Genomic DNA, 17,849 nt, shown 5'->3' with positions numbered 1-17,849 from the left:
GCCGATATCGGCCTCCCCTCAGCCGTGCCCAGCCCGGCGCTGCGATCCCTGTGCCGATATCGGCCTCCCCTCAGCCGTGCCCAGCCCGGCGCTGCGATCCCTGTGCCGATGTTCGGGCTGCCCTCAGCCGTGCCCAGCCCGGCGCTGCGATCCCTGTGCCGATATTCGGGCTCCCCTCAGCCGTGCCCAGCCCGGCGCTGCGATCCCTGTGCGGATATTCGGGCTCCCCTCAGCCGTGCCCAGCCCGGCCCCTGCTCAGCCTGCCGCCGTTGCCGAGTGACGGTGCGGGCGGGCAGGGCACGGCCCGCCGGGCTAATGGCGGTGCCCCTTCCCCTTCCCCGTCCCCATCGCCCCTCACAGCCCCGCCGGCGCTCGGGGTGGGGGGTGCTGAGTGCGGCACCCCGAATCTCTGAGGGGCTCGTAGCCCGTCTCTTCCCTGATATGTACTTGTGATCTTTTAAGGACCAGTAGCCTCGTGACTTAATACTAAATAAAACGCTGAGGGGATTTGAACTTCGGGGGGATTGCTCGGCCCTCCGCCGCTGTGCAGGTGGCGGGTTGGAGCTGAGGGAAGAGGCTGAATCCTCTCCTCATTGCCCATATGTTTGATGAGGAGGCTGGGCTCATCCCTGCCGCTGGAAAATGGGAATATTCATCAGCAGCCCCAGCCCATCCATCGCCCCGCTCGGCCTGCGGCTCCCTGGCTGCATGCACTGGTTGCTAACAACAGGTTCCGCTGAATCCAGCGATATTTTCCATAGAAACCATCCCAGTGTAGATTTTCTCCTTGTCCTGTTGCCTTTTTATTCTTTCCTTCTTTTTTCTCCCCCTCCTCCACTCTTTTTGCGCAGAGTGAAGAAACCTGATCGTGGCCAGTGGGCTTCGTCGTCACTTTGGCTCTATTGGACGAGTTGGGCAATGTTACACCCCGAAAATAACTATGGCAAAAATAATTGGAATTTACACCCCAAAGGCTGTGGGTGTAAACCCCACGGCAACCATAGGGGTGGTTGAAATTCAATCTTTTTTTTTTTTTTTTTTAGGTATATGGCACATGGGCTTGAGACTACAGGGTGTCACAAGCTTTAGGTCCTCAGCTCACCAAAGTCTGCATTTGGAATAAAACACCAAATGAAAGCCAGAGGCACTGCTGTGGTTTTAATTTCCCTGTGAAAAAGGGAAGCTGGCCCAAGAGAAAGCTCAGCAAATCTGCAATATCCTGTCCCAAAGATTAAGGCAGAGAAATCACAGATGTATGACAGGGATAGGACCAGGTATCTGTGTTTTCCAGCAAAAAAAGTTCACAGCTTTCATAGAATCACAGAATCACTAAGATTGAAAAAGATCTCTTAAGATCATTGAGTCCTACTATTACTCCAGCGCTGCTGAGATCACCACTAAACCCTGTCACCAAGTGCCACATCCACACACTTTTTGAAGTGGCTTTTGAAGTCTTCGACTCCCCCACTGGCTTGAGCAGCCTATTCCAGTGCTTGATAAACCCTTCAGCAGAGACATTTCCCCTGATATTCAACCTAAACCTTCTCTGGTGCAAATCGAGACCATTTCCTTTGGTCCTGCCCTTATTCCCTGGCAGCAGAGCCTGACCCCCCGGCTGTCCCCTCTTGTCAGAAGTTGTGCAGAGCCAGAAGGTCCCTCCTGATCCCCTTTTTCTCCAGGCTGAGCCCCCCCAGCTCCCTCAGTTGCTCCTTGTTCCAACTTGTGTTCTCCAACAATTTTGTTTTTGTAGGTTCTCGCCTTTAAGATTCACTGTATGCAGGTTTTAACACGTTTCCATATTAGAAGTCCAGCTTTTCTCAATCACGCGCTATTACAATTGATTTTAACATCTGTTTGCTAACTGGAACATTAGTAAAATCCAGCATTTTAAAAAAGAGTTCTTTCCCAGCCTTTAAAATGGTGACAGTAAAGCAGATGTTTTTGTTTAAAACAGTATATAGAAGCACATGAAAACTGACTGTGGAAAAAACTTTCTGTACTTTCATCTTTACTGTCTTTCAGTAACTTGCCAAGCACATCATCTCGGCTTAGAAGCTGGATTTTGGTTTTCAAACTCAGGCCATAAAATCTGGAAGTGACGGTGAGATCCATCTGCTCAGAAGCGAACTGCAGGATCAGAAAGAGGAGTGTAAACCACTATTCCAGAGCAATACACAATTGTTTCCCATATGACAATGGGATATTTTCCTTAGATTTCCATTTTTATGCCATCATCATTTACTCAGATAAACTTAAAAAATAATGCCACAGTTCCTAGTGTAAAACTGTTTGATTCACATATCTATATGTCACAGACACATATTTTCATAAACATATTATGAACATTAAGAACAATTTGCATCTATATCTATCTGTATCATCATTATAAAATATTTAAGTTCCAAAGGCTGAAGAGACACTCATGCATGTAGGGAATGGAAAAAAACAAAACCAAAAAACTAAACAAGCAACTTTATCCTACATTTATAGCTATAAATATACAAGTATAAATATTTATATGTGTAAATGTACACACTTTCTGTAACCACCATGTATGACTTCTGCCAGGTGTTTTACCTTGGATTTCCCCTCTGTGCCATGTAAGGCTGAACTTGATGGTGGTTTTAGGTTTGGATTTGGTGTGTGCATGTGAACAGATCCCAAGGGCCCCACCTTGATGCTTGTTGCAGTGTGGAGCATGGGGGGATTTTTCTTGGAGGAAACTAATCTGGAACTGAACACAGGGACACCTGATCTGGAGAGGATCAGGAACAGAACCAGGAACAAGCTAATTTGAAATATAATATGCCCAAATGCCTGCCCCAGACCTCAGAAGAATCATAAATTCTGCTAAAATACGGATTATTCCACTTTCTAAAGCAGTCTCCATGTCTTGTCAGGATATTATTGCTTTTCTATATTTGTTTTAGTCACACTCCCCAGGTGGTACCCACAAATTCTTTGCTATTCCATGGGGACTGTTTAAAGTTCTGCTGTTGTCCAAACCCCTTCTTTCTTCTGGTAGCCACATGATCAGAAAAAAGTCCTTTCCATTGCAATCTAACAAAATCAGAATCCTGGAGGTGATTTGTTCAAGCATCTAGGTAACAAATGACACTATGATAGGACAAGCCCAGCTCGTTCTTTCTCCTTGTTCTAAGGCTGAAAATAACAGAACATTTTTACATGTAAAATAGCTGGATGTGATTTAAGTACAAACAGGGAGCTCGGTTACTGAGCAAGAGGTTATGTGTATATAACAGAATTACAGAGTGGAACTGTAGCTTACATTTTTTACAAAAATATCAAGCTCCATACCAGTTTTATTTATCTCACTCCTCTTTTATCAAAAATATAGATAGATGTTATGTCCTGGGTCTGTAAGTCAGCCAGTACTTTTCTTATTATTACTATATTTATAACCAATGGACTACTGTGTCTGACTAACTAGAATCTTCTAATTATTGTGAACATGTATTCCTTAAATGTGTAAACACTGAACTAATTCTTTCAGTGCTTGGGGAAAAGTTAATACATTTATTTTCCTAGTGATCCCAAAATCTTTACTAATGTCAGTGGACTTCTTTGGAGAGGGAGCACTCATTACACTGATTCCACTCACTCGGTGTTTGAAAGGTTTCTTTGAAATGATGAAATTTACGACACTCTTAAAAATAAAAATCAAAGGTTTGCCCCACTTGTGTTAATACAACAGTTTGGATTAATTTAGAATTATGTACCTATCTCAAATGTAAACATAATTCAAATATATATATACACAAAGATATACAAAATAGCCTTTGCTTGTATATTGACTTTTTAAAAAAACTACAAATTCTTGGGGTTCAGAATGCATCAAGACTCCACATATATATTTTTTAAAATATTTTTAGCAATTTCTGGCAACATGACAAGTCCTGAAGGCTTCAGGTGGCATTCTTTAGTAGTGGAAAATCAAAGGAACTGACACTGCAGTGCTGCCTTTTGCTCTGGAGGCATTGCCCTGATTTGCATGCTTGCATCTGGGCAGCAGCAAATGATTTCTAACTGTTTATATTTTTTTGCTAAGTTTTTTTTTTTTTTTTTTTTTGGGAGGCTTGTTCACGAAGTAATTCCCAAAAATGCACTGATGAATGATTCACTTTGACATTGCTGCCCTCCAGTGGTCCTATTAAGGTTTCCATGTTTTCAGGAAAGTCTTTAAAAACAAACATTGCATTCAATCTTTGTTTTGCTCAGACATTAATATTTCCATCTATGCAATCTGGCATATTCTCTTACCAGTGTATTGGGTAAAATGCTTTTCACTGGCGAAACTATCTATTAACTTGTAATTACTGCAAATGCAGCCAAACAGGTATCCCTGGAATGCACTTCTCCTTTGCATGTTACCATGGAAGTCACTCCTTCTTCCTTCTTCTTGAAGAGAAGCTAATGCCAGCATCCACAGAATGACTTTAAAACCCAAGTAAAAATTGCAGATAAGGAAAATGGAGAAATAACCTTTCACTTTCAGGTGAAAAGTGCCAAAGAGCTCAGTTTCTAAAAGCTGCCTTCTCCCAATGCACTGCTTTCCTGTCCTGCCAAAGTTGTTTTTTTCTTCAAATGTCCTGGTTTGGAGACAGTCTTTATCTTAGAGGTGTGACCTTGCTGGATGTGGAGAGCTGGATAATTTCCAGTTCTCCTGAAGGCAGTCTGAAATAACCTGCAACTGGAAGTTCCCCTTGGATATTTTTCATTATTTTGTCACTCTTTCCTGACACGAGTCAACCATATCCCTTGCTTCCAGTTTACATTTCCTGATTTTAAGCATTTCTGTGTTTCCTGCACTTCTTTCCTGTACCTAGAAGTCTGTCCCTCTCTAAAACATTTCAGTGAGGTATTGCTGTGCTTCTGCTGAAATACTTACGCTGTAATTTCACTCAGGCCACATGGGATTTACAAACCAGACACACCCAACGAGTAGGAGAAGCATGTGGAAAATGCATACACAAAGGGGCCAGTCATCCCTTTTTGGCAGTGTCTGGGCAGATACATCACTGATTAAACTGGAAATGGGCTACGCCTCCCCACAGAGATCCTGGGATCCTCATGAAACCACTCCATGAGAGATCCTGGGATCCTTCAGGAAACCACTCCATGAGAGATCCTGGGATCCTCATAAAACCACTCCATGAGAGATCCTGGGATCCTTCAGGAAACCACTCCATGAGAGATCCTGGGATCCTCATAAAACCTCTCCATGAGAGATCCTGGGATCCTCATGAAACCACTCCATGAGAGATTCTGAGATCCTCCATGAGAGATACTGGGATCCCCATAAAACCACTCCATGAGAGATCCTGGGATCCTCATGAAACCACTCCATGAGAGATCCTGGGATCCTCATGAAACCACTCCATGAGAGATCCTGGGATCCTCCATGAAATCACCCCATGAGAGATCTTGGGATCCTCCATGAAACCACTGCACACAAAGGTCCCAGGATCCTAGAAAAATCTTTAACTGATGCTTAATAGTATTCATCCACCCTTTAGGGGCGTCACTGGGGAGATGTCTGCACCCAGATTCCAGGTTTGCATATATATATATATGTATGTATGTATGTATGTACACACACATACATGGATTAGGTTTGTATGAACCTCTTCTGTCCTCGAAGCAATCTGGCATGCCATGGCAGAACTCCACAACAGCTAATTTATGCTGCTGGGAATAACCCAGTGATTGACAGTTTTTAGTAGGAAATATGGTTCTTTCTTCCCTTCTGGGTTTCAGTTCTTTTGGATGTTCTTGCTACACAGCAGCCAGGATTTCTATAAATGCAAAAATAAACCTTGGAAGAGGAGAAACTTGCAGTCTGTTCCTTCTGCTTTTCTCATCACCCTCGGGAGCTGCTGTCTGAAATCACCCTACTACTTACTTTTTATCCTCTTGTGATTTGCCTGTCTGGGCTCATTCATCCAAGCAATGGCTGTCAGAAAACCATGGCTTGGGTCTGTCTTGTGCTGTCCCAGTGCCTCAGTACTTGACCAGGCTACCCCTCTTGTATTGTCATCTTGAGCACAAGGAATGAAACTTCTTTTTTCTTACCTTTATCTGGCAAGTGTTTTCTCAGCAAACTGCCTGACACAACTGATTTGCAGATATTTCCCTGCTCTCCTGGTTTGGGTAAGTGAATCAGGTGAATTAGTTAGAGGGAAAAATGCAAATCATTCTTCCATGCCTGTCTGTGCTCCAGGTGTCTGTAATGTGAGGATGTGCTGAACTAGGCCCTCAGCTGATAAAGGATGGGGTGAGGTCTGAATATTTGGAGTAGAAGACGGAGAAGACTCAAAATCTGCTTCCTGTAAAGTGCAGAGCAATGAGGAACTGCCATCTAACTCAGAAGGAAAAGGAACCCCAACCCCTCTGAGAACATCTGGAAAAAAGCTTTCTACATTTTGCCTTGAGTTATTTTCAGCTCCCAGAAAATTGTTAATTTAGGCCAAGCTCCAAACAATATCTTTCCTGGTGATGTTGTTTCAGGGTGATGAATAGGGTAGGTTTAAATGGATTTTTATCCCTTTATCCCCAGGAACTTGGGCACAGATGAATGATCCAGAAGGCAAACTGAGTTAAGGCTGCACAACTGACCAAGAACATCTTGCTCTAGTTTCAAAACATCATCTCAAGGAGGCTATTTATTCACTTTGGGACAACATGAGTATGGCTTGCTAGATGTATCTAAAAGCCCTTGCAGATGTAGTTTGAGACAGAAGTAAATTCATCCCAGGAAAGATAATGTCATCTGCTGCAAAGGGTTGGAGTGCAAGGAGAGGACAAGGAGAGGGCATGAAGCTGTAGCAACCTGGAATTGGTGACAGGAATGAAAAGGGAGAGATTTGGGTTTACTAAAGAGGCCCGATCTCATTTTTAATTTCTCCAAACTGTCCCCTTAGCTCCTGTGGAGGAATCTCACTTGAAATAGTGTTTGTAGCAGTCAAGGTAACTCAGTATGAGAGAAAGAAAATCCATCCCACTGGGATGGGAGAGAGTGAGAGGTGGTGATGTCCAGAGGGCACGCAGAGCCTGTCATCAGCAAAATGCACAGCTGTGTTATCACCTCACTTTCCCAGTGTATTATTTCATTTTTGCTGGTAGGGAAAGATAAGGCTGGCTCAGCCAAACCATCAGGCTTGTATGTGCTTTTCCATGTGAGCCCTGCAGTGGATCAAAGGCAGTGAGTTCACCAGCCAGAGGAACTGGGACCTGCCTAGAAAATCAGCATCTTCTTTCCTGCCTAAGATAGCAGGACACAATCAGTGGTACCCTTTTACCGTGCCCAGGAAATCATGAAGCAAGTTTTATGTATGTGTCATTTACCTTCATTTATTGCCATCTAACTGGCCTTCACTTGCAGGCACTGGGACAAGGAACAGAACCAGTGTGGAGGTCCCAAAATGACTGGTTTTCTCCATTATGCCCTGCAGTGAACCACACCTAACAACCCATCTATTCAGCTGATTGTGTTTGTATCATAACATATCTCTGGGCAGGCTACTCTAGGAGCTACTTACATTATATTTTAACATTTTAGACCTTATTTCTAACACAGGAGTTCCCTTAAGGCTCTAAGGAAAGATCTCCCAAGGGAAGGTTTTGCTCTTAGGACATTGCTGCTTACAGTTTCCCCCATGTCATGATACATGTGCTAGGGTCTGGCAGGATCCATACACTGATCCAGGGTCTGTAGGGACTGGCAGTCTTGAGGAATAAAAACAGGTGGGGAGACAACCTGCAGCACTTGAAATGACACTTGAAATGAGACTTCTGTGTTTACACAGCCAAATACTGTTTTTACAGTTGTTAAGTTCAAGGAGCGGCAATTTTCCCCCTTCCAGGAGCACCCAGAAACTGGCAGCAACCGACTAAAAATCGAAGTATGACCTAAAGTTCTGCACTTTCACATGAAATTCTCTACAGTGTTGATTTTGACCTGGAAATACAAGAAGAAATTTAAGAAATTTTTGCTTTTTTTTTTTTTTTTTGTATTCAGTAGAACGGGCGAATTCTCTTTTGATAGCACTTGGCTTTAAAAATACACACTCCTTCATTCCACTAGCAGCACAGAATTATCCTTGATTCATCAGAAAGTGTGAAAAACCTTTCAAAAGCTCATTCTAACTCGAACTGCAGCTGGTACCTTGGAATGAAATGCATCAAGTCTTCATCATGATTGGAGTTGAAGAATACAAGGCATAGACCAGTGAGAGCATGTCCCATCACATCCTCTTGGCGTGGTTGTGTGCTGAAACTCCACAGGCTTTCAACACTTTAAAGTGAAACTGTTCATTAAGCAGACAAAGCTGGTTTGTTGGGTTGTCTTATGTTTTGGCAGAGCAGCCCTTTTTACCTTTCATCCAAAGGAGATCCAACACCGATAAAAAGCAGGAGTCTGTCCGCTATTTCTGTAGAAAAATAGATGTTTGATGGGAATTCTCCCCTTCTGCTCCACCAAGCAAATGACCAGAGACAGCAAGGAGGGTGAAGTTTTAATAATTCAAGTATCACATGGCACAAGGATAGGTGACAGCATAATTCAGACTTCCCTCATAATTCAGATGAGGGAAGCCCTGAGGAGCTTAGGGAGGTGCCTGAGGTGCCAAAAACTCAAAGGCAAAGCCCAGATGGCAGTTCCAGAGTTGTATTCTTGGCTTGGAGCTGGGATCCCACCAGCAATGCTCAGAGCAGGGCACAGCTCTGTATGGGACTTTCCGGGAATTGTTCCCAAGATCCGTGTGCAGTTGCACAAACCAGGGCTCCTCCAGCCAGAGGGGGGACGTGTCTGAGGGAAGGCTTTGATGCTTGAGGTGCCTGACAACAGGAGCAGGAAGGAAATGAGTCATTCAACCTTTCTGCTTTGGCTGCACCGGGCTTGCAAAACTGATGAGGAGGCACCAGAACCCAATAAAATACTTCCTCAGTGGGCAACCTGTGTGGTTCTTTCTACATCCTGATATCCTCTTGGTGTTTTCTTTTCCAAAACCCAAATAACACCACTGGCCAGAGGAATGAGGCTGCATTTGACTCTAGCAGGTCATTTGACTCTAGCAGGTGTATAAATGTGTGATTTTGGAAGTGGCAGTTGTACTTTTATATATAAACTTGAGTTCTACTTTGCACTTAAAAGCAAAGGTTCATTATTCCCTTCGTAAGAAAGATACAAAGTGTGATCTTAGACTTAAATCACCACCTCTCTGAAGGGTATTTACTTTATTTTGAGATACTTCAGCATCTTAATTTGGTCTGCTTCATCCTTTTCAAAGGCTCCTCTCTCTTCAGTGACAGTTTATTGAACTGTGCTCCTAACTTTCATCTTATGAAATAAAACTAGACCAAATAAGAAGCTAAATCAGAGGTGATGAATAGTCTTTTTGAATACACTTGATGAGAATTTACAAGTTCATCCTTTTATTCATTTAGGAAATATCTTAACCTAAAAATTAATCTAGTAATAAATTGCCATCTAGTCTGGGTTGTTGGTTTTTTTTTGGCCAAAGTTTCAGTTTGTGTCATTCTCCTCATCTCATATTTGGCTGTTCAAAGAGCATGGCTGATTATAAATTAACACCAAAAATGCTGGCTGTCAATTAAGATCAGGAAGGCACAGGAATTCCTTGCATACCTTTTGCATAAGCATCTGCTCTGGAGATGTTAGGAGTTCAAGAACACTTTTGGATTCTGCATGACTTGTTCAGATGGAGGTGGGGAAGACTGATGTCACTGTGTTTGTCTGAAGCATAGTTTTAACTCTTTGGAATCAGAAATAAAAGTGCATTACTTGTAACATCCCTGATTACCTGTGTTGCACGCTCTGCAATCACAAGATCCTCATGTGCAGTTTAAACTTGTGGGGCATTATTATATCTCATAGAATTTTCTATAATATAGGTGTAATTCAGACTTTCCATCTTTTCTGCACATTTAGAAGTCACGTGAACCGGCTACAGTGAAAAAAGCTGCAATTAGGTAATGATCTGAACAATTGTATCTAATTACTGTGATTATCCCAGTTGCAGGGAATTAAGCTGACAGATGAAGTATATTAAAAGGAGCCATTATGACATTAATCATCAACCTTCCCTCATACTTAACCTGTATACCCCAGTGCTGTGGGCTGGAAAGAGGTCATGGTGCAAGAAAGAAGAGACACATGTCAAGCACTCCTGACAGCAGATGTTTGGCCTAAGGACTGTGGTCTTTTCAGGTTAAAAATGAATTTGCTGACCTGGACATCAGTGGTTGTGAAGCTTGGGGTCTGTGCTCAGCTGTAATCTGGGATCAGAGAATCAAAGACTCACTAAGGGTGGAAAAGCCTCCAAAATCCTGGAGCCCAACACTGTGTCCACCACTAAACCCTGTCCCTGCTGCCACATCCACATGGCTTTTGAGCACTTCCAGGAATGCTGATTCCACAACTTCCCTGGGGAGTCTGCTCCAATGCCTGACCACCCTTTAAGTGAAGGATTTTTTCCCTAATATCTAACCTTAACCTCCCTTGGTGGAACTTGAGGCCATTTCCTCTCATCCTGTCAAATATCAGAATGAGGCATTAATGGACAAAAGTGGCAGGACCCTGGGACCAATCTCCTGCTGTTCTTTCCAAACAAGAGATAATCACTCCATGTCATGTTTTCATTGCAGCAAGTCTAGTACATCATTAGTTTCCCCAATTAGGTTATTGTTTCTCATTCATGCAACAGTAACTTCATGTTAATGGTCAGATTCACAAACTCATTCACACAGTTATAAATGATAGCATTGTGGGGCTGATTCCTGGTGTTTACTGATGCACTGAACTGAGAGGCTGATGAAGTAAATGCACCATGTTTGCTTTGAGCTTCTCATTCCCTGTTAACAGATGAGCTTTTCAGAGCTTTAAAAGGAGTGTCTAGGGTCCCCTTCCCCAAAAAAATCTTCCTATAAGTGTTTTAGACTAAATGTACTTTTTTGTACAACTCTCTGGTAAAGACATTTTCATTCTCCCAGAATCAAAATATTTAAAGTCAGGGAATTTAACATAAGAGGGTCTACTTAAACCTACATTTGTTAAAGCATGGATGTGCATAACAATTACTCTCAGAAACTCATAAAATATGTCCTGTAGTGGGAGAAATGAGGTAAACAAATGTGAAATAAAACTTTCAGCACAAAATTAGTCTGAAGACAAAATTGGTGAGATGTCCAAATACCAAGCACTGTCAAATTGATGTAAAATTATTTAACTGTCTCCTTTCTACTAAAATTCCAAGATTTGTAATTAACTCCTTGGAATAAGCAGGGGAACCTAGGTCTTTAATTTGTAAATCTTATGCATAATCTTGCTTTTAATTCTATTTTCCTATAATTTTTCAGCCTGAAATCAATGTGAGATTTGTTGAACTGGCAACTCTCTAAGTCTTTCATTGTGCCCATACAGTAATAAATGACTCATTTGATTGTTTTATTGCTTTATTTGGTGGTTAGAACTGCTCTTGATTACTTAGTCTAAGTGGAGGGAAAACCCTTCGAGATACTTGAGATACAGTAAGTCAGGTAGGCGTATTTCTGGCTTAGCAAGTCAAATTTATCTTCTGCTCGAGCAGAAATACCTCATTAATTTTAATGGGGCTCATACAGGATTCTGCCAGCAGCAGGTTTAGCTTTGAACATCCCAGCATCTGTTGCTTCCTTTCCCTGTGGCCATGTACAGCTCTCTAAATGGGAGTAACTGCTGCAATAAATGGTTTAAATGCAGATGTATACATCAATATAGTTTACTCTGAAGGTACTTTGGCACAGCAATCCATGGTGATAAACAAAGTGTCTGGCTGCCCTTCTCATTCCCTGAGCTGCATGATACTGGTGTTAATTCCATTCCAGTTTAGTTTATAAACTACAGTGAATTAATCTGTCCAGTGACTTGTCAATAAACCAAATAATCTCACTGTTCTTACAGTCATAAATCCCATTCATGAGCTTTTTTTCAATTTATTTCCTAAGGGAAGCTTGGATTTCCAAAGGTGCTGATCTCCTGCAGATCCACCCTGCTGCTCTTCCCCACAGCTCTACGTGTGCCTTGCAATTGAGGGACCTGCAGCTGCTGCAAACCTGGGAGTGCTGGCAAAATTTGCAGGTAGGTAAATATTGGGTGGAGCAGACTCAGGGGCAGGATCAGTCCTAGGAATCCCAGGACTTGCATGGGCAGGGAAGTGTTAGCAACAAGAGCTGTCCACCTAATGAAAGGCCTGATAACCAAAGAGTAATGATTGCCTCTGTGGCAGGTGAGTCACTGGGGCACTGGAGCTGGCCTCCCACAGGGGTGTTCAGGCTGTTTTGTGAGAGTTCTGGCAGTTCCCAAATGTAAAAGGCAACTGACAGTTTGATGTTTGGCTGTCCATCAGCTATAGATTTATTTATTCAGCCTAGTGGAAGGTGTCCCTGCCCATGACCAGGGGTTGGAACGAGATGAGCTTTAAGGTCTCTTCCAACCCAAACTACTCTGTGATTCTTTTAATCTATTAATGTGAGAGTAGGATTTAGAGAGATCTGATGATCTCAGGATAGTAGCACACCCCATCTAAACCAGTAAACAGACTGGGAAAAAGCATAAAACCCCCACTTCACTGAACAGCCAGACCGTAAGTAAAGTGTTTGAGAATTCCTGTCCCACTTCTGCATTGACATGAACTCTATTTAATATGACATTTTCTTTTGTGTCGGTTTTTGTAATTCTCCTGCTGACAAAAAACAGCCCCACATGGCTGCCAAAGTTCCATGCTGGCCATGTAGCCCCCAAATTCTGTGTAACCACTGTGTAACCGTGGCAGGAATCCTGAGTCCTTTATGCAAAGCAAAAAAAGACCTTTGCTGTTATCCTTTGGAGAGGTGGCTGGGAACATTTCAGTGGGGTGAGGAGGGTGTGTGTGAGATTCTGAAGGGCAGAGGGAGCCAGGAGGCATCTTCTCCATTGGAAACACTCGGTGTTGGGGCGGTGTAGCATTCCTCAGAGATGAAAAGCTGCTCCTTCCACTGTGTGCAATTAAGTCAACACTTGAGTCATGCTTTCAGAGTGGAGACAGGTAAACTGCTTTGCTTCAGTTTTGCTGTGATTTGTGGTTCACCGTGGAATTGAACCCTGCAAAAATTTTTGCCACTGAGCTCTGCAACTGCTCTTTGCTGCCTGGGTTAGGCTGTGTGTGCAAAACAAAGGAGGAGAATGCAAAAGGGTGCAGGAGTGAGAGAAATGGGAGAGTTCCTTGACTTTGCAGGGCTCCAGTTCAGCTGAGGATCTTGGCACCTTTGCATAGGGTCATCTGTGTTGGAGGGTGTTTTACAGAGACTCCTCACCCAGCCTGCCTGACATTTAACTCCTTCCAGCCTCACCTCTGTGGCTGGAGAGCAAAGGGGATAGTCAAGATGTGTCCTGGCTTTAGGCCTTGTCCCTCAGTAAAATATCACAGCTCTGACCTTGTATTTTTCCCAAAAGCAAAGCTGCAAAGGTGGCAGCTTTGCTTTGGGAAGGCAGTGCCAACTCCCAGCCCTTCTCCAGGCCTAGAAATGCCTTGACTTCACTTCTCTGTGAACACAGTATTTATGCTGTGGACAAGAAAAAAAATGCATATTCATATGACATTCTTAAATTGCTATATTATTCCTAGCACATTTTTTATTAGTAGGATTTCTGCAGCTCACAGAAGCTCACATCCCTTTGGTTTCATTGTTATTCTGGATGTATATTGTTTTCAGCAATGCAAAGGAAAGGGAAATCAAGCACATGCAGAAATACAACTCAAAGGACTGTAGCCTTCTGAAACAAAGCTGTGATGAGACCTGTGCTGTGAAATCTCCAGTTCTGGGTGTCTGCTGCAGCATATCAGCACTCTGGTGGTGACTGCTGGACTTTCTGATGAATGCAAGAAGTGCAAGACTGTCTGTTACTGCCTGGCTTGCTCTGAGCACACACACATGTCCAGACCATCAAGGATTTAGAAATGGTTATGACTTAGGGTGGCAGAAAGGTCCCCAGGTGCTCCCAGCAAGTGATGATGCTTCTGGATGTGCACAGAAGCAGGGAGAGTAAATGGAATTGCAAAAAATGAAAAGTACAGCAAGGTTTTGTGAGACCTCCTGTCAGGCACCATTTGGATATGGCACTTGGGGATATGGTTTAGTGGTGAGCATGGTGGTACTGGGTTAACGTTGAACTTGATGATCTTGGGAGGTCTTTTCCACCCTGAGTGATTCTATGGTTCCAGCTTCTACTTCAGCTATGACCATGGAAAAGGCAGCATGGCAAGAAGGTGGAGATACAGTGGGCTCTCATGAAGGGGTAAATGCAGAGGATGGTCTTCAAGTCTCAAAGGATGATGGCAGAGCAGCTCAGTTGTGTTTTCTTGGTGAAGCCCTCTCCAGCCTTCACAGCAGTACCCCAGGCTGCTGTGAGAGCTTCTAACCACAAAATGGTCCATGTCACTTCTGGGAGTGCTGGACTCTCTTACACTGCTCCCTTTGCCACAGAGGGCACAGGGACACTGGCCAGTCCACCTCTAAGTGAGGACTTGTGCCAGGCAGTGTGTGGGCACAGTGGGGTGTGACACAGAGAACAGGAAAGGAGTTACTACAATGCCATTTTGTGTCACCATTCTCGAACTGCCCTTCTCTTCTTTTCCTCTATTGTGAAAACCATAATGCCATCAGCATCTCAGCTTTACTGGAGTTTCCAGTCTGGCTGGCTCCTCCAGCAGCCTTCCTGTACACTCCCTCCAGTGCTCTTCCCCATCAGCTGAAAGGGTGACAGGTTGTGAAATGTCTTCCCAAAATCCCCCTACTTTGAGACTTTTAGAGCCCTACTAGGAATCTTCTGGGTGCTTCCAGCTGCTATCCTGCCTGCCAGCAGCTGCTGGTTTGCCCCATCTGAATCAATGTCTGTGGGTTTAAAAAAAATGAATGTTCCTTCCTGGGTCCTTTGGAAAGTGTCTAGCAGGAGATGAGCCCTCCCCATGCCATGCTGGTGACTGTGAGGTAGAAGAGTGGACTTGGGAGGAGTCATGGGGTGAAATCTCTGCTCTTTTATTGCTCCACTTGTTTAGCTTTGTTAATTTTGTCCTAGCATGAGAAGTTTTGCTATATTAGGGCTGTTTTCTTTGGGTGGTGGCAGCAGCCTTGTATTTGTGGACTGTAAAACTCTTTGAGAGCAAGGTCTGGTTTCTCAGAGGAGCAGCCCAGTTCCTGGCAGGGAGGGACAAACTGTCCTAAAGTATTTTTCAACACATGTTTTCTAGATCTGTCACCATCGGGGAAGAGACTTCTCTCTTCTGTCAGTGGAGCTGCTGAGGAGAGAGGGCTCCTCCATCAAGTGTTTGCATCAGGATAACCTAAATAACCAGAAACATACATAAACAATAACAAACCAATTACTAAAAAACATTCGAGTAGAGCAAAACTTTATTTCCCACACTGGTTTCCTCTCCTTTTCCTCTCCCTGTTTGCCATCACTATTTTTTCTACCCTTCGATACCTAATTCAGGAGGAGGGAACAGAGCGGAAGAAATCAGTTCCACTCACTAAAAGCCTCAGGACTGTGCAGTTTTCTGTCTCGCTGTCTCAAATGCAAAGCCAGACTTTTTTTCTGCCTTAAGCTCATGCCTTTGCGGGCGTTTGTGGTTACAGTTTCTATTTCTACGCTGGCAAGTTCTGACTGGGGTTTTTTTTTGTTATTGTTGTTTTTCTTTTTTTTTTGTTAACTTACAAAAGAGTCACATAAAAGTGACCAAAGTCACACTCTGACCTGCGGCACGTGCTTAAGACCCTTTCCTTGATTTGCGGATGGATTCGGGGCAGGCAAAGGCGGCGGGCAGAGGAAAAGGAGCACCGCTGGAAGCAGCAGCGGGAGGAGGAGGCCGGACCAGCGGCGGGGACGCCGAACGAGGGCGGGGAGGAGCCAGAGGAGCCAGAGGAGCCGGAGCGGCGCTGGCCGCGCTCGGGGTGCCGGGCAAGGCTGCGGCAGCGGTAAATGAGGAGTCCCGGCGAGGAGGCGATTGCAGCCGAGGGCACAGAGCAGATCCCGGCGGGATATCGCTTCACGGGGAGCAGGGGGAGCCCGGCGGCTCCGGCCGCCCCGCAGCAGCGCTGACTGCGGGGCACGGCTGCTCGCCAAGCCCCGCTGCTGCATCTACTGCATCTGCTGCATCTGCTGCATCCGCTGCATCCTCCTGCTGCAGCCATGGCATCCAACGGCACATTCCTCGCCTGCAACAGTAAGTCTGGGCAAGTCTTCTTGTGTTTCAGCTCTCTCTTATCCAAGAGCTTTGTTTTTCCCTCCTCTCTTCTCCTCCCTTCTCCACTTCCCCATTCTCTCTCATCTGGATGTAATTCAGCGCTGTTGCATCTGCAAGTTTAGAAAAGTGGAATCCAGATCTCTTTCCCTTTATGGGAAACGGAGAGTGGGATGGGTGCTCTGCTGAATAAACTCTGCGTGGATAAACACCCGGGCTCAGGGGCTGTCCCCGAGACACTGCAAGTATTAAGTACAAAATAAGTAATATTTCAAAAAAGTGAAGCTCTCTCTGCCCTTACAGCATGTGAGATTTAGGATTAGTTTTGCTGGTGCCAAGCCTAGGAGGCTTGTCTAATAGAGTAATAAACTATCCCCCCTTATTCCTTCACCTGACTATATATTGCTTTGTTACCACTTTGTTGTATTTTGCTTACTCTGAGGAGCAGAAACAACTCCGGGCTGTGACAGCTGCAGGTTGAAATGGAATATTTTGATCCGCAAGAAATGGGAAAAGCCTCCAGTATTTCTTTTATTTCATGAGATAGGTGCTTTCTTACTACAAATAAGCTATAAACAAAAATAAACTGATAGAGCAATAAGTGATTACCCATGAACATAATCATTGCAGTGTTACCAGCAGAAATGTGAAAAGACTCCCCCAGGCTGATGAAATCTCCACTCTGATTTTCCCAGATGGTAGAAATATGACAGGAGGGTGAACCAGAGGTTAATGCTATACTTTTTGTAGGTATCTCATTCATTATGCAGCCACTGGGGAAAGAAAGCTAAGAAGCACATCTGGAACTGTTAAAACATTTCCCATTTTGGCCTGTGGGTTATTTTTCAGTGAATATTATTTAGTCCTCTGGGTTTAGGAACCAAGAAGAATTCAGTGGCTGGTAATCTACTATTTTGTATGTAGCAGAAAAATGAACAAATGTTGAATGAGCCAAGAATTTAAAAAAGTATTTACTGAAATTCCTTGACACATAACACACATACACACAAATGCCAAGGTCACTCCAAATGCCAGACTACTTAGACAAGAGGAGTTGTTCACATGTGGAATTCTTAGCAGGATCAGATAGTTTGTCAGAAATTTCTGATACTGTGAGTTGTGGATATGCTTTGTCCCTGGCTCTATGTTGAAACTCAGGTTCTTTCTTTCAGGTCCTCTCTTTTTTTTTTCCCCCCAAAATACATAGAACAACAGCTGTATTTACCATGTCAGAATTAATGTGGGCTATTAATACTCTTTCTCTTGCCTCATGAAGTTGGTTTGTTTCTGAACTGGGAGTCCTTGTGCTCACACATTGTAGAAGAGCTAATTTGTACTATGCCTTATTTTTATACACTGACTTTTCACCCAAAACACTGCATACATTGTGAGGGGAATGCCCTCTGCCACAGTCCAAGGGGAGCATCAGCTTGTAAAATCCTACAAGACAGGCCATTTCCTTGTTTTTTCTGCCAGCAAGTCCTCAGGATTAACATCTATATTGAAATTTCTCAATGAATCATCTCCACCTGCCCTTGTGAGCTGGGAGCA

General features: G+C 43.8%; 1 protein-coding gene across 2 annotated transcripts in view; it reads left to right on the top strand.

The window, feature by feature from the left end:
* Positions 1-15,886: 15,886 nt before the first annotated feature.
* PLCD1 (phospholipase C delta 1) overlaps positions 15,887-17,849 on the top strand; it is a 53,920-nt gene continuing 51,957 nt past the window's right edge. The window contains exon 1 of one of the 2 annotated variants that reach the window (XM_032746588.3): positions 15,887-16,280. In XM_032746588.3, coding sequence (XP_032602479.1) covers positions 16,247-16,280 — 34 coding nt within the window. In that variant the 5' untranslated portion in view covers positions 15,887-16,246. The remainder of the gene's footprint in view (positions 16,281-17,849) is intronic. The other variant, XM_032746589.3, reaches the window with a different exon arrangement.

The sequence above is a fragment of the Taeniopygia guttata genome, chromosome 2, assembly GCF_048771995.1.
Source record: "Taeniopygia guttata chromosome 2, bTaeGut7.mat, whole genome shotgun sequence".
NCBI classification, from domain to species: Eukaryota; Metazoa; Chordata; class Aves; order Passeriformes; family Estrildidae; genus Taeniopygia; species Taeniopygia guttata.
Note: the sequence above shows the minus strand (reverse complement) of the source record. Positions and strands in the feature narration are given on the sequence as shown.